Genomic DNA, 14,684 nt, shown 5'->3' with positions numbered 1-14,684 from the left:
AGAGTTGGTGCAAAGGAACGTGGATCTATGAAGCAGCTCCCTCCCTGGCCAGCTTTGGATAAATCTCATTTAAAAGGACTGGGACATGTATTCAATGACCTTTTCAATGTCCTCCCAAATCCCATGGCAGGTGACTTGTAAATCAAGATGAGGATCATGGTGATTTAAGATCAGAGGATTGTGGAATCAGAAAGGACAGATGGGAAGGCTGTGGCCCAAAGATGGGGTCACACAGCTAGTAAATGGCAGAGCTAGAGTTTGAATCCAGGGATTCTGGACTCTAATGGTTTATGGATAAAGATCCATCAAGACTATGGTGGAAAAGGAAACGACTGACTTTGGTGACCCCAATTAGGTTTATTGAGTCCTTTATTGTCATTATTACAATGGGTAATGGTCCTACCTTGGGTTTATTCACTACTTTTAATTCTTCCCAAAGTGTTTTTATGAGTATTACCTCATTTTCTCTAAATCACAGCCCAGTGAAGGAGATAGTACAAGTTGTATTATCCTATTTTTCAAGAAAAAGAAGAAACAAATTCAGGCACAGTTAGCTAGTGACTGAGCTAGTCCTTGAATCCAGAGCCCTTCACTCCCAGTCTGATGCTTTTGTATACCAAGGGAGTTTGAAGGACCACCCTCACCCCACCTATCCCACTGCATTATTATGCATCTCTCCCCATTGCCAAAACTGGATAAAGGATGCTGAGAAACTAGGACCAGGATAATTCCTTAGCTCAAAAGAACTGGGGGTATTTACCAAGGATAAGGGAAGGTTTAGGAAACACATGGATTTGTCTAAATTAGAGCTATAAAATATCTTGTCAATTTTTGTCCCTTGTAACTAGTCAACCTAGGTTGACTTGGAGAGAGTCCCTTCCCCTCTCTGGGCCTCAGTTTCTTCATCTGTAAAAGGAATGGGGTAATGATAGATGGCCTCTGGGGACCTTCTAGCTATATATCTACATTCCTATGATCCTATGGTTCTAGGCTACACGTCTCATTTTAGAGATAAGGAAACTGAGGCCCAAGTAGGAGAAGCAAATTACCCAAGGGCTTATGGCAAATGACAAAACCAAGATTCTCCCCCATCAAAATGTGAAGCCCTTGGAAGTAGGGCTTATTGAATTTATATGTTCAGTGCCTAGCACTGAGCCTGGCACATAGTAGGTACTTAATAAATCTATGTCCTCTTTCTCCAAATCTAATGCTCTTTACATATACCAAACTCCTTATGATAGATGTCTTCAAGGATCAGACAGGAGGAAAAGAGAATGAAATTAGGCTACTTGATCCCAGAAACCAGAAATGATAAGGAATTGAAATTTTGGTTAACTACGCATGAGGAACAAGTCCCTAAGAAGGAAAGAGTCCCAACAATGCGATGGGCTACCTCATAGGGCAATGAGTCCCTTGTCTCTGTAGGTCTTCGGGCAAAGGTTAGATGACAACTCGGGGTAATTGGGGGAATTGTAAATGGAGTGTCTACTCTGAAGAAGGTTAGACTGGATGTGGGGTCCCTCCCACAATGTTATGTGGCTCATAGAAAAAAATAATGCTCCCCCCAGGAACAAGCCATGTTTCGCCAGGTTAATGCCTGCATTTGCTCACTGCTCCCTTTGAGCAGACTCTGATTCTGATAAGCAGCATTTCCTTTGGCACAGCTTAGCTCTATACCATGTAATTGCAAAAATAACCATTTAGACTGTGAAGAGGCAGTGTGCTCCCGAAAGCAAAACTGTGTGCCAGGAAATGAACCCGAAGATGGTAATTAAATTATAGTGTTATCAGCGACAGGACAGGATTGCTAGGAGACAGTGGAGGGACCCAGGAAGGAGAGAGTGGCATTGGTCATTGCGGGGCCCCCATTAGCCCCACTGGCGAAGCAGGATCTGTCACCCCTAGAAGAGACCTAGCCCCCTACCTGGGTTGGGCAAGCAGTTCCCAACATAATGGGATGGGAAGGGACACCCAAAGTATCTCTCTGTTCCCCCAAAACAACTCTAATAAGCCTATCTTGGTGCCCAAGATTTCCACTAGAAGAACCATTCATTGAGAACCCAAGGAAGCAGCAGCATGGGGGAGAGGGTAAAGAGTTAACTCAGGAGTTAGAGGACCTGAGTACCAATCCTACCTCTGATAATTACTGTGTGACCTTGAGCAAGTGCCTTCCCCTCCCTGGACCTAAGTTTCCTTTTCGGTAAAATAAGAGGATTGGTCTAGACCCACTAGGATCCCTTTCAGCTCTAGACCTGGAAACCTTGGGCAAGTCCCTTCCCTGACATGGGCTTTAACTTCTTCCTCTGGATAACGAAGGGTTTGGCTTAGATGTTCTCTGAATCTAAGATTCTCTATCAAACAATCTCGGAGTTGAAAGGGATGAACAGCTGAACAAGCATCTCCCCTCTAAGGCAGCTAACAAGGGCTCATCCAATCTCCATTCTAAGACCTTCCAGGAGGGAGAGCCTGTCACCTGTCCAGACAACCCAGACCACTCTGGGGCAGCTCCAGTTGTTAGGATGGTTGGGGGCTGTGTTTTGAAGCCTAAGCTTGCTTCTCTGAAACACTCCCCCATTGCTTTAGGTTCTACCCTCTGGGGTCAAGTAGAATTAATCTAGTCCTTCTTCTAATATGGCAGCCTTTCAAATACTCAAACACAGGTATCAAACCCTTCCTTGAGTCTTCTCTTCTTCAGTCTAAAAATCTCCCAATCCTTCCATCTATCGATGTGTTTTCATGCCTTTAAAATGCTTCTGTTACCTGGAAGGCAGAATCACGTGATCAGGGACTGGCTTAGTTCATGAACCCAGTAGGCCATGTTGACATCTGGTAGGAGCAACTGCCTAAGAGGATAGGACAAGAGATGGGGGATATTTTGATACTTTCTTATGTGGAAAGAGACCAGGCAAAGGTCTGGAGCATGGAGGGGCTGGTCATTCCCTTGTTCTGAGCTTTATAAAAACTTTGGTTGGTTATTGCCTCTCTTTTGAAGCCTGTGATTTGACATTGTCCTTTCAGTCCAGTCAATGCTCAGAGTCTAAACAATGTCCTCCTGAGAGTACTGTGCTTTACAAAGCCTTTCAAAGAGAGGAGAAGTAGGCGGTATTCACCTTGGGTTATTTATTAGGGGATAGAGAGAAGAAAAATGATCTACCCAGGGACACACACAAACAACTGTTAGTGTTGGAACTTGGATTCAAACACAGATCTTCCAAGTCTAATACTCTATGTACTCTACCATGACAGCCAAGGTGCTAAAACTGAGACTCATCGGGATTCAGTGATGGACCATGGAGCATACAGTTGGTGTCAGAGCTGGAACTCTAATTCAGCTCCAAGAACTCTCAAAATGGATTTTCCCCACTCCATAAGTGAGGGGTTACTGAAAGGTTTCTCTCTTTCTTCCATTACAGTCTGCTCCCAGTTCTCCAGAGGGGTGTATGCCATCTTTGGATTCTATGACCAGATGTCAATGAACACCCTGACCTCCTTCTGTGGAGCTCTGCACACATCCTTTGTCACACCCAGCTTCCCCACTGATGCTGATGTGCAGTTTGTCATCCAGATGCGGCCAGCACTGAAGGGCGCCATCTTGAATCTGCTGAGCCACTACAAGTGGGAGAAGTTTGTGTACCTGTATGACACTGAAAGAGGTAAGTGGTGGCATACAGTTCCTTCTTCTCTCAACCAGTAAATGAATAAATGAATGAATCAATGAATCAATGAATTAATTAATTAATTAATTAAAAATTATTAAGTATTTCCTGTGGGCCATCTACTACTGTGCTAAGTCTCAAGATACAAATAGAAAAATTAAGAGAACTCTCAAGGAGCTCACACTCTAATTGAAGGATACAACACATTTTTTAAAAGTTTGTCTGCTGGACAGTTGGAAAGGTGCAACAGTCCTAAGGGTGCATCAGTGAGGCAGATGGCAAGGCCCAGGGCTCTGTATCCCTGATTATGTAGGTTATATAACTAGATCAGATGACTATGCTAGGCAACTGCAGGGTGTAGACACAGGGGAGAAGGTAAGGCCTAGAGGCTCTTGGGATACAGTGGCTAAGCAGATAGAAAGGCCTGATGGTCCTCCCTATCACTGGAAGGAATAGAATTCTTAACTCCAACTTCATCCAAGATATATAAACGAGCAACCCAGAAGGGAGGAGGGCACCACTGGTGGTATCAGTAAAAAAGGAAACATCTGAGTACCTCATCTAAAAAAAGTATTTTACTCAACTGATTATTTGATACAAAATGAGCACCCAAAAGAGTTTATTCAGTCCAAGGTGGAGAGAGCCTTGGGCCATAAGAATGTTTGCTTTATTTGGGGTGTGGAAGGTTAATTCCTTGGTGAGGAAAGCAAATGTTACTCTCCTCATTTGACAGCTGAAGAAACTAAGGCTCTGAGAATCATTCGAAAACCCAGCATTTATTAAGCCCTTTCTCTGTACTAGGCACAGAACTAGGATCTTAGCCATCCATTGGAAATTCAAGAAACATTTGATCCCGCAATTTGTATGCAGGGAGTTGTGCCAGGTTGTGTTAGATGACACAGGTCCCTGCTTGGAGGGGAATGCGACTCAAAAAAAGATAACGTGCAATATTTTCTGGTATTCTTAAGTACAAAATGATAATTTTATACAGTCCGCTAGAGGATGGAGATGGAACTTGAGATCATCACTGACTAGAGCAATCAAGGAAGGCTTCCTGGAAGAGGTAGCATCTGAGCTGGGTAAGAATTTCATAGGCAAGGATGGGGAACAAAGACAGGCCGAGCCTAAGCAATAGCTCATGATGGTACTGCTGGTTAATGGCTAAGCTGAGACATGGAGCCAGACCTAGGGTCTCCCAGCTCAGGGCTTTTCTTCTTAATCCATACTAGGTTTTCCTAGAGTAGGCAAGGAGGAGAGAGAAATCTGGGAGAGAACACATGATGCGAATGATGCTTTGGGGAGATTTTCCTAATTGGTACTGAGGCGATATGTTGAAGAGATACCATGCAGAGAGAACCTCTAAAATGGAAGGACTGGTCTGCAACCAAATGTTCACCTTGGTCAGTCACCCAACACCACTTGAGCCTGGGCAGCATCCAAAGCCATTAGCAAAAGGAGGTAGGACATGGACCGTGTAGGGAGCACACAGAGTCTAGTGGGGGCATGGGAGGTAAGGCACCAGCATAGATCACTATCATATACAATGTTTCATGATAAATTCATGTGAGTGGAACAGGGAAAGAGTGCTAGGAGTCTGTCCAAGGGGGACTGACTCAGGGTAATCAGAGGAGGCTCCCTGGAGAAGGTGGCACCTCAGTGTAAAGGATGGATAGGGATACGCTGGGCGAAGAGAGAGAGGAAGGACATTCGAGGTGGAGGGAAAGGCATAAGCAAAGGCAGGGAGGCTGAAGAGATCACAGGACATGCACTGGAGGCAAAGTAGTTTAGTTTTGTTTGTTCAGAATGGATAATTCAGAGAGAAAGTGATGAGAGGTTGCAAAGGTAGAGCGGTGGCAAGGAGTGGAGAGAATTTGTCATTCAAATTCACCTCACATGTTTATTGCCTGTGTGTGGTCCTGGGCAAGTCTTTGTACCTCTCCCAGGGCCTCATTTCCCTCTTATAAAATGAAGGGCTGGATTTCACGGCCCCTCAGGGCCTTTCCAGCTCAAGGTTTAGGCACATAGGAACTGAGTTCAAATCTTAACTCTGTCCCTTCCTATTTGACCTTAGGCCAAGTCACACAAACCCTCTGGGCCTCAATTTCCTATAGGTTTTTTTCTCTCGCTAAATCGTTGACCCTCTTGGGGCTGGTTTTCCCTATTTTTAAATAGTGAGACATTGGGGTATGGTGGAAGGGATGGTGGATTTTTAGTCAGGAGAACCTAGCCAGCACAGTATAGGTTCTGGAGGCAAAGGATGCTGCTTTTGTGATGTTGGGGAGGTGACTTGACCTCTTAGGCCTCATTTTGGGGACTTGAACTAGATCTAAACCTCTGAGGGACCTTCTGGCTCTAGATCTAGGATCCTAGATGATCTCCAAATTCCCTTTCAGTTCCAACATGCCTCTTTTATCCTGACAAGCACCCGTAACTTCCTCATTGTGAGGGTCTCAGGTAAAGTCCAAACCGATGTCCAGTGTCTGTGTTTTTTTGCCAAGGCACAGTCCTCTGCCCTGCTCGCTTTCTGCCGGTCTTCCTCCATCCCGCTAGCTTCATTGATCACCTGTGTGAAGATGACTTTATAGCTGTGTGACCTTGAGCAAGTCCATTCTCTTTAGGGCCTCAATTTCTCTCTATGTCAATTGAGCAACCTGGCCTCAATGGTGTCTTCGGGCCTTCGAGCTCTAGATCTTCCATCCCAAGCACATGTTGCCTCAGAAAGGGGGCAAAGTACCAGAGCTCTCTGTCTTCCATTTTCCCCCCTCGAGCCCAGATTCAAGGACATGATAATGATCAGGATGAATCCAGTGGAATCGAGCACAGAGTATGTGTCCTTTTTTGACTTTGTTCACCCAGGACCTTGCAAAGGACTTTGCACATAGTAGGCATTTAATAAATGCACAACAGATGGGACAAGAAAAGTTCAGCCCCACTCAGTTTGGGGCCTTGTTTGGACTCTGGTTCCTTTTTCTATCTGCGTAAATGAGCTGGGCCCAGGGAGTACATTATCCTCTGTGAGACAGACACAAAATCCCCCTGTCTGAGCAGCAATAATGGAGGTTGACAGTAGCTGAGACATTTGGTAGTTTCTGCAGTTTGCCTAATCTATTGTGATGAGTCTTCAAATCAGAGAACACCCCAGAGCCCGTACAGAGTGCTGAATGGCTGTTTGGACTGGCTTGTGAAGAAAAGGCCGTACATATGTCTGTAATGAGAATTTCATTGAAGAGGAAAATACCAGAGCTGTCATATTTTTGAATACTTTGCCCGACACATCCTTGACTGCTTTGAGGCATAAAAAGAGCAAGTACTGAGCAATTTGTTGTCAGCTGTTGAAATAAATTCTCATTTAAACACTTCTTCTCCCACAAAGGTTATTAGCTTGGTGGCTTGTTCCTGGGGATGGGCTGACTATCCGGGAGAAAAAATCACAAGCCATTAAATGGGCCACTCCAGTGCTGCAGATTAGTTACCGGGGAAATCGGTCTCGCCACGGTGGGACAGCGCAGCAGATTAGACTATAGCTACTATTAATAAATACCGTCACCCTTTACGGCTGGCATGCCAGGCAAAGGAGACGCCTCTCTGTTTATTGGAAGACTTCCAGCTTAGCAAGGGAAAGACACTTGGGTTTCAAAGGTATTTTCCTTAAGAGGGAGCTTTCTCCCATCCCACTCAGATTGGAAGGTATCCTTGACCTCTTGGAGTCAGTGATCTTGGAGATGAAGTGATTGGATCGTGGAAGGAGCACAGGACTTTGAGAAAGGATAAAGATTTGTGTTTGAATCTTCATTCTGCCCCTAAATGAGATTACAGGATTTAAAGCTGAAGGGGATCTTAGAGATCATCTATCCACGGTCCTTCCATTTGGTTTTTTAAATTATTTTTATTTACTTCATTAAATATTTCCTAATTATGTATACATTTTTTAAATGTTTGAGTTCCAAAATCTCTCTCTCCCTTCCACCCCTCCCCACTCCTTGAAAAGGCAAGCAATTTGATTTTGATGATGCATATGAGATCATGCAAAACATCTCCATGCTAGACATGTTGCAAAATAGAACAAGAAAGACAAAGAAATTTTTAAAAATTATGCCTGAGTCTGCATCCAGAGTCTGCATCAGTTCTGTCTTGGGAGTTGGAGAGTATTTTTCATCCTGGATACTTCAGAACTGTCTTGGAGTGTTGCCTTGATCAGAGTAGCCAAGTCTTTCTTTCTCTTTTATTTTTTTAATTGAAAAATGTTATTTAATTAATTTAGAATATTTTTCCATGGTTAAATGATTCATGCCCTTTCCCTCCCCTCCACTCTCCCCCCTTAGTTGATGCACAATTCCACTGAGTTTTACATGTGTCATTGATCAAGACCTATTTCCTTATTGATAATTTAGGGTGATCATTTATAGTCTATAACCCCAATCATATCCCCATTGACTCATGTAATCAAACAGTTGTTTTTCTTCTCTGTTTCCGCTCCCACGGTTCTTTCTCTGGATGTGGATAGCATCTTTCTCATAAGTCCCTCAGAATTGTCCTGGGTCATTGTATTGCTGCTAGTAGAGAAGTCCATTACATTCGATTGTGTCATAGTGTATCCATCTCTGTGGATAAGGTTTTCCTGCTTCTGCTCCTTTCACTCTGCATCAATTTCTGGAGGTTGTTTCAGTTCACATGGAATTCCTCCACTTTATTATTCCTTTTTGCACAATAGTATTCCATCACCACCAGATACCACAATTTGTTCAGCCATTCCCCAATCGAAGGGCATCCCCTCATTTTCCAATTTTTTGCCACCACAAAAAGCACGGCTATAAATATTTTTATACAAGTCTTTTTCCTTAGCTGAGTCTTTCACAGTGGATCATCTATACAATGTTGCTGTTACTATGTAGTGTCCTCCCAGTTCTGCTCACTTGATTCTGCATCAGTTCATATAAGTCTTCCCAGGTTTTTCTGGAACCATCCTGCTCATCATTTTTTTATGGCACATTACAATCATATACTACAACTTGTTCAGACGTTCCCCAATTGATCGATACCTCCTTACTTTCTAGTTCTTTGCTACCAAAAAAAAGAGTTGCTAGAAATATTTTTATACAAAAAGATTCTTTTCCCTTTTCTTTGATCTCTTTGGGATTCAGACCTAGTAGTGGAGTTGCTAGATCAAAGGGTATGCTTTGTTTTTTAGCAATTCAGGTGTAATTCCAAGTTGTGCTCCAGATTGGTTGGACTAGTTTATGCGACAGCGCATTAGCGTCCCAATATTTCCTCATCTCCTCCAGCATTTATCATTTTCCTTCTCTGGCATGTTATGCAATCTGATAGGTGTGAGGTGGTACCTCAGAGTTATTTTAATTTGCACTTCTCTAATCAGCAGTGATTTAGAGCATTTTTCAGGTGACTAGAGCTCGCTTTCATTTCTTCATCTGAAAACTACCTGTTCATATCCTTTGGCCACTGTTTTTTATAAAATTGGCTTACTTCCATTTGAGAAGCGAGGCCTTTATCAGGGTCCCTACATTTAGAAGAAAACTGAGACCCAGAAGCACAGAGGCCATAGGAGCCATAGATCTAGTGCTAGAAGGGACCTCAGAGGCCACTAATCCAACCAGAGAAAGAAGCGAATTGCCCAATGTTCCATGGGTAGTAACTGAATCAAACTCAGAAACCTCCGCTCTTGCCCACAAACCACGTTGCCTCCTACCACTTAATTAATGGTAACCTTGGGCAAATCATTGAATGTGTCTGGCCATTATCTCCCTTATCTGTAAATGGAAGAGGTTGGACTAGTTGGCCTCCAAGGTCCTGTTCCACTATCTATCCAATGATCTTCTGATTCTATTCATCTTCATTTACACACCAGCAAAAGAACAAATCTCTTCCTTTGTGGATTTTAGAAAAACATTCTCTTCTTCGGATATGATCATGGCGTTCTCATTTCTCATCAGTAAGATGTGAGATTTGAATTATTTACCATAATGGGGATGAGTTATCCATACACTTGGCACTTGGTACTTAAAAAAGAATTATTAGCAACAGCATCTTTAATAGTGCATTTATATGGCACTTAAAAACTTTGCAAAGCACTTTATAAATATGATCTCCTTTAACCCTCCCAACAACCCTGTGAGGCAGGTACTATTAGTAACACCATTTTACATATGAGGAAACTGAGGCACATCATGGTTTAGTGACTTATCCAAGGTCACATAGCTGTTAAGCTCTTGAGGCTGGATGTGACTTCAGTTCTTCCTGACTCCAAAACCAGACCATGCCATCTACTTGAAAGATCAGTGGGACTGGAGATAGAGGACTTGGGTTTGAATCCTGGCTTTGCTAAAATCCAGCTGGCTAAAGCAATCTCTCTGAGCTTCAGTTTCCTCACCTTGCAAATGATGGGGTAGGACTTGACATCCAAAGCCTCCACTATAGTGATCTTGTGATATATAGATATAGATATAGATAATATGATATGATATGCTGACTGGCATTAGGGGCACAGCCCCCATTTCAACTGCCCAGGCCCAAATTCTGCTTCCACAAGCTAAGTTACCTTTGTTCCTTTTGGCCTGCAGAATGACTAGATCCCCCTCCCCCACCCCATCCTCAAGCCCCTGCAATGCACCAGTTACCTGAATGGCATTTACTCCTCTGGAGGAAGAGAGGCAGCAGGTAGTAGGGTTTCTCTCCTGCTCTAACTCTCATGTACTCTCCAATGCATTTATACTTTCCCCAGACAGAGCAGAGCCCCAAAAGCAATTAACCCTAAAAAGATGCTGAATCACTCTGTTCCAAGCAAGAAGAACCAGGAAGGAATAGGCGTACTACCTGTGAGGGGAGAGTAGGTGGTATAATGCTAATAGATGACGGAATGCAGGATGACTCAACTCCTGTCTTTTCTGGCCAAAGAAAATGTTTTTCAAATTGGTGAGGGGAGAAGGAACACAGTGAAGACAATTGAAGCTCAAGATAGATGAGGGACTAGTAAGTGGGCACTGAGCTATTGTCATTGAGCTTACAATTTCAGCCCTGGGTGAACCATGTTCCTGGGTACTGATGAAGCAGCTGGACACTGACTGTGACTTTGGAGGAATCACAGAGAAGCAGAAAGTTCCCCAAAGACTAGAAATGGAAAGATTCAGTATGGATGTTCAAGAATGGAAAAATGGGGGTTTTTAGAAATTATCAACTGGTAATATTAGATGAATAATTTGGGAACCCTTGGAAAGCAAGCTGGGAGCATTGTTTCTTTAAGAATAATTTGTCTTGGGGGCAGATGGGTAGCTCAGTGGATTGCAAACCAGGCCTAGATGTGGGAGGTCCTGAGTTCAAATCTAATCTCAGACACTTCCTAGCTGCGTGACCCTGGGTAAGTGACTTACCCCGCCACCTTTGCCCAACCCTTACCACTCTTCTGTCATAGAACCAATACACAGTAGTGATTCTAAGATGGAAGGTAAGGGTTTAAAAAAAAGAATAACTTGTCTTAGGACAGGAGAGAAGCAAGGAGTTAACTGGGTATTTAAATGTAACAAACAAATAAATATGTTTTTTCTTTTTTATACCCTTACCTTCTGTCTTGGAACCAATATTGGTTCTAAGGCAGAAAAGCAGGAGGTTAAGTGACTTTTCCCAGGGTCACACAGCTGGGAAGCATCTCAGGCCAGATTTGAATCCAGGACCTCCCATCTCCAGGTCTGGCTCTCAATCCACTGAGCCACTCAGCTGCTCCCTAAATACATTTAAGAATGGAAAAGAACGCCATTTTTTTCTAGAAAAGGAAACTGAGACCCAGAGAGGGAAAATTATTGCCTGGATCACACAAAGTATCCTAGACCTACAGCTATAAAGGACCTTAAAAGCCAGCTAGTCCAACCCCTTCATTTTATAGAACAGGAAACTGAGGCTGAGAGATAAGTGGACTTACCCAGGGTCACACAGCTAGTATGTGTCTGATGCCTAATTTGAACTCAGGTCTTCCTGAATCCAGGTCAAGTCCTTTATGCACTGTGCCACCTAGCTGCCAAAGTGGCAGTTGTCCTGACATTCTTGTAGACAAGATGGCTGAATGTGCCTTGGAGGTTAAGGTGAATAATACAATAATTGAAAGAACAGGTGCAGGGGGGCAGATGTGCACAATCCTTTTCATTAGCACCAGCACTCTGGGAATTTTCTTTACTCTTTAAGGTTAACCTTTAATATACAAACATAAAGGGCAATCTTTCCATTCATCAACCAAACTGGTCTAAAATTAAGCAATTGGTATTAACATCTAAGCTTTACTTACAAACTACAAACTGAAAATGTGGGGCATCAAATCCCAAATGTTGGGGAGAGGCAATGAGGCATATGCCTGGACACACAGCACTCCCTCTCTACAGATCTATGGCCAGGTCACGTGGCCAGATTAAAATAAATATCAACCTCCAAACAAGTCTCCAGAGGCGTGCCGAAGGGCTCTATCTTGCCCTCTGTCTGAATCGACACTTTGGTTAAATGAACATTGGATTTTCCATGTTTACATATTTCATTTTCTTTCCCTCCCCTCTTCCGTCCCCCCTCCTGGATCCAATAAGCACTTCTGCTGGGTTATACAAATGTTATCACTCATACCTATTTCCATTGAACATGGAATTCTATACTAAGATGGATCCCAGATCTCGAAACTACAGGCATAAATTGTCCCACAGTCCTCCTACCCACTCCCACCCCCACCACCCCACATGCACATGCATGGTTTTCATCTTAAGTGATTCTTGCCCATCTCCTTCTGTAACCTTCCAGAGCAAATCCCCCCCAATGCAGGGGAGGTCCTTTTGCTCTCTCAGGAGTTCTAATGTGGCTTTTCTCCCTCATTCTTCTTCTGGGACCCATTTACCCTCTTTTCTGAACCCACATATCTTTGTTGTTGGGTTTTGTTCGTTTCTCATATGCAAGTGTTTATTTATTGGTGATGTGTGTCTTGCTGTGCCCTTTGGGTTACTTGTAATTATAATTCGGAGATCATGGTGTTTCATGTGTCTCACTTGGAGGATATTGGGGCTTAAAAGATGGGCCCCTAGGACAGTGAGCAGCTAGGGAATCAGCCAAAGCACTCTGCCATTTTCCAGCTCTGTGTCTCCTGCCTGAATGACCTTGGGTCCAGCTCATTGTTCACTTGAAGAACTTGTACATGAATACATGCATAACCAATCTGAAAATGGAACCAAAATGGAAGGAATAGCTGATATATGTGATCCTGGGCAAGTCACCCCACCTCCCTGAGCTTCTGCTTCTTCCTCTGTAAAATGAGAGAGTTGGTCTAGAGAGCCTCTGAGGCCTTTTCCAGCTCTAGAGCTTTTATGTGTGATCTTGGACAAATCATTTCCCTCCCTAGGCCTCAGTTTCTATATCTGTAAAAATGAGGGCACTTGGGACAGATGGCCTTTGAGGTCCCTAATGCTCTAACTCCATGATCCCATGATGCTATGTTGGGTGACAGAATCACGATTCGAAAATGATCTCAAGTAGGCTAGAATAATGGACCCACCCAAAGGAGGTAAAATGTAATCGAGAAAGACATAAAGTGATGAACTTAGCTTTAAACAATCAAATTCACAAGCACAAAATAGGGGAAGTATGACTAGAAAACAATTCATATTAAAAGAAAGATCTGGGGGAGGTTAGTGGGCTAACATGCTCAGCAGTCAGCAGCCATATGGCAGCTTAAGAAAATCATGTGATCTTGGGCTGCAGGAAGAGTGGGATACCAGTCTAGACAGAGGTAGGCCGGAGTCCCCTTGCACTCTGCTATGGCCAGACCACACCTGAAAGACTAGGGTGAATTCCAGCACCATGATTTCAAGGCTGGAGTGCGCTCAGCAGTTGAGGAATGATTGAACGGTGTATGGATTTAATGGAATAGTATTGTACTATAGGAAATGGTCAAGAGGACAGTTTCAGAGAAGACTGGGAAGACTTATATGAACTGATACAAAGTGAAATGAGCGGAACCTGGAGAACCATCTAAACAACAACAATGACATGCAATGATCAACCCCAGCTTGAAAGCGCTGAAAAGGAAGCATGCTTTCTTCTGCCTTATAGAAAGATGATGAGCTCAGATACAGAAGGAAGCAGTTCTTTTCAGACATGGTCAATGTGTGTGGTTGGTTTTGCGTGAATCTGTAGATTTGTCACAAAGGTTTTGTTGGGCTGAGGGGCGGTAAGAAAGAGGAGTTAGTGATGTTGTTTAAACAGAGAAAGAAGCAGGTCATTGAAGCATTTGAAGGAAAATGCACAAAAGAAAATCAAAGGAAACAAACAAACAGAATAACTTTGAAAGTAACACAGTAAGTTTATTCTATACTTTTTAAAATCAAATATTCATAATCCAGTCAGACGCATTCATATATCTTCTGCTTTGAGAGGAAGAAAAGAGAGAATGAACAAGATGAGGAGAGAACTGGAAATTGTATTAGATGGGGGGCACTTAAAGGAACCAGGAACAACTGTTAGCCTAAAAAAAGACTCTGTGTGTGTGAGAGAGAGACAGACAGATAGAGAGGAAGACAGAGAGACACAGAGGGAGAGAGAGAGAAAGAAAGAGGGAGAGAGAGAAGGAGGGAGAGAAAGAGGGGGAGACAAAGAGAGGGATAGAAAGGGAGAGAGAGGGAGAGAGAGGAAGGAGAGAGAGGGAGAGAAAGAGGTGGAGAGACAGAGACAGAAAGACAGACAGAGAGAAAGGGAGACAGAGAGAGAGAGAAAGGGAGGGAGAGGGAGAGAAAAAACTGTCACATAGGAGACAGCTGATTACTCTGCTTGGTCCCAGAGGGGGAAAACTAGTAGCAGTGTCTCAACACTACAGGGAGGGAGGTTTTAGCTCAATATGAGAAAAAAGCCTGTTCCAATACCTAGAGCAAGTACACAACAGCTTGACTGAGAAAGGAGTGAGTCATATGACCTCCTATCACCATTGGTGCTGTGAAGGTCATTCTTGCAATGACTTAGGAGTGACCTCTAAGAACCGGCCCAGCCCTGAGATTCTAG

At 43.4% G+C, this 14,684-nt stretch overlaps 1 protein-coding gene across 8 annotated transcripts in view; it reads left to right on the top strand.

The window, feature by feature from the left end:
- GRIA3 (glutamate ionotropic receptor AMPA type subunit 3) overlaps positions 1-14,684 on the top strand; it is a 306,481-nt gene that overhangs the window by 83,848 nt on the left and 207,949 nt on the right. For all 8 annotated transcript variants that reach the window (XM_056809190.1, XM_056809189.1, XM_056809187.1 and 5 more), the window contains exon 3: positions 3,414-3,653. In XM_056809190.1, coding sequence (XP_056665168.1) covers positions 3,414-3,653 — 240 coding nt within the window. The remainder of the gene's footprint in view (positions 1-3,413; positions 3,654-14,684) is intronic.

This window comes from Monodelphis domestica, chromosome X, assembly GCF_027887165.1.
Source record: "Monodelphis domestica isolate mMonDom1 chromosome X, mMonDom1.pri, whole genome shotgun sequence".
Lineage (NCBI taxonomy): Eukaryota > Metazoa > Chordata > Mammalia > Didelphimorphia > Didelphidae > Monodelphis > Monodelphis domestica.
The sequence above is the reverse complement of the archived record's forward strand: the minus strand, read 5'-3'. Positions and strand labels throughout refer to the sequence as shown.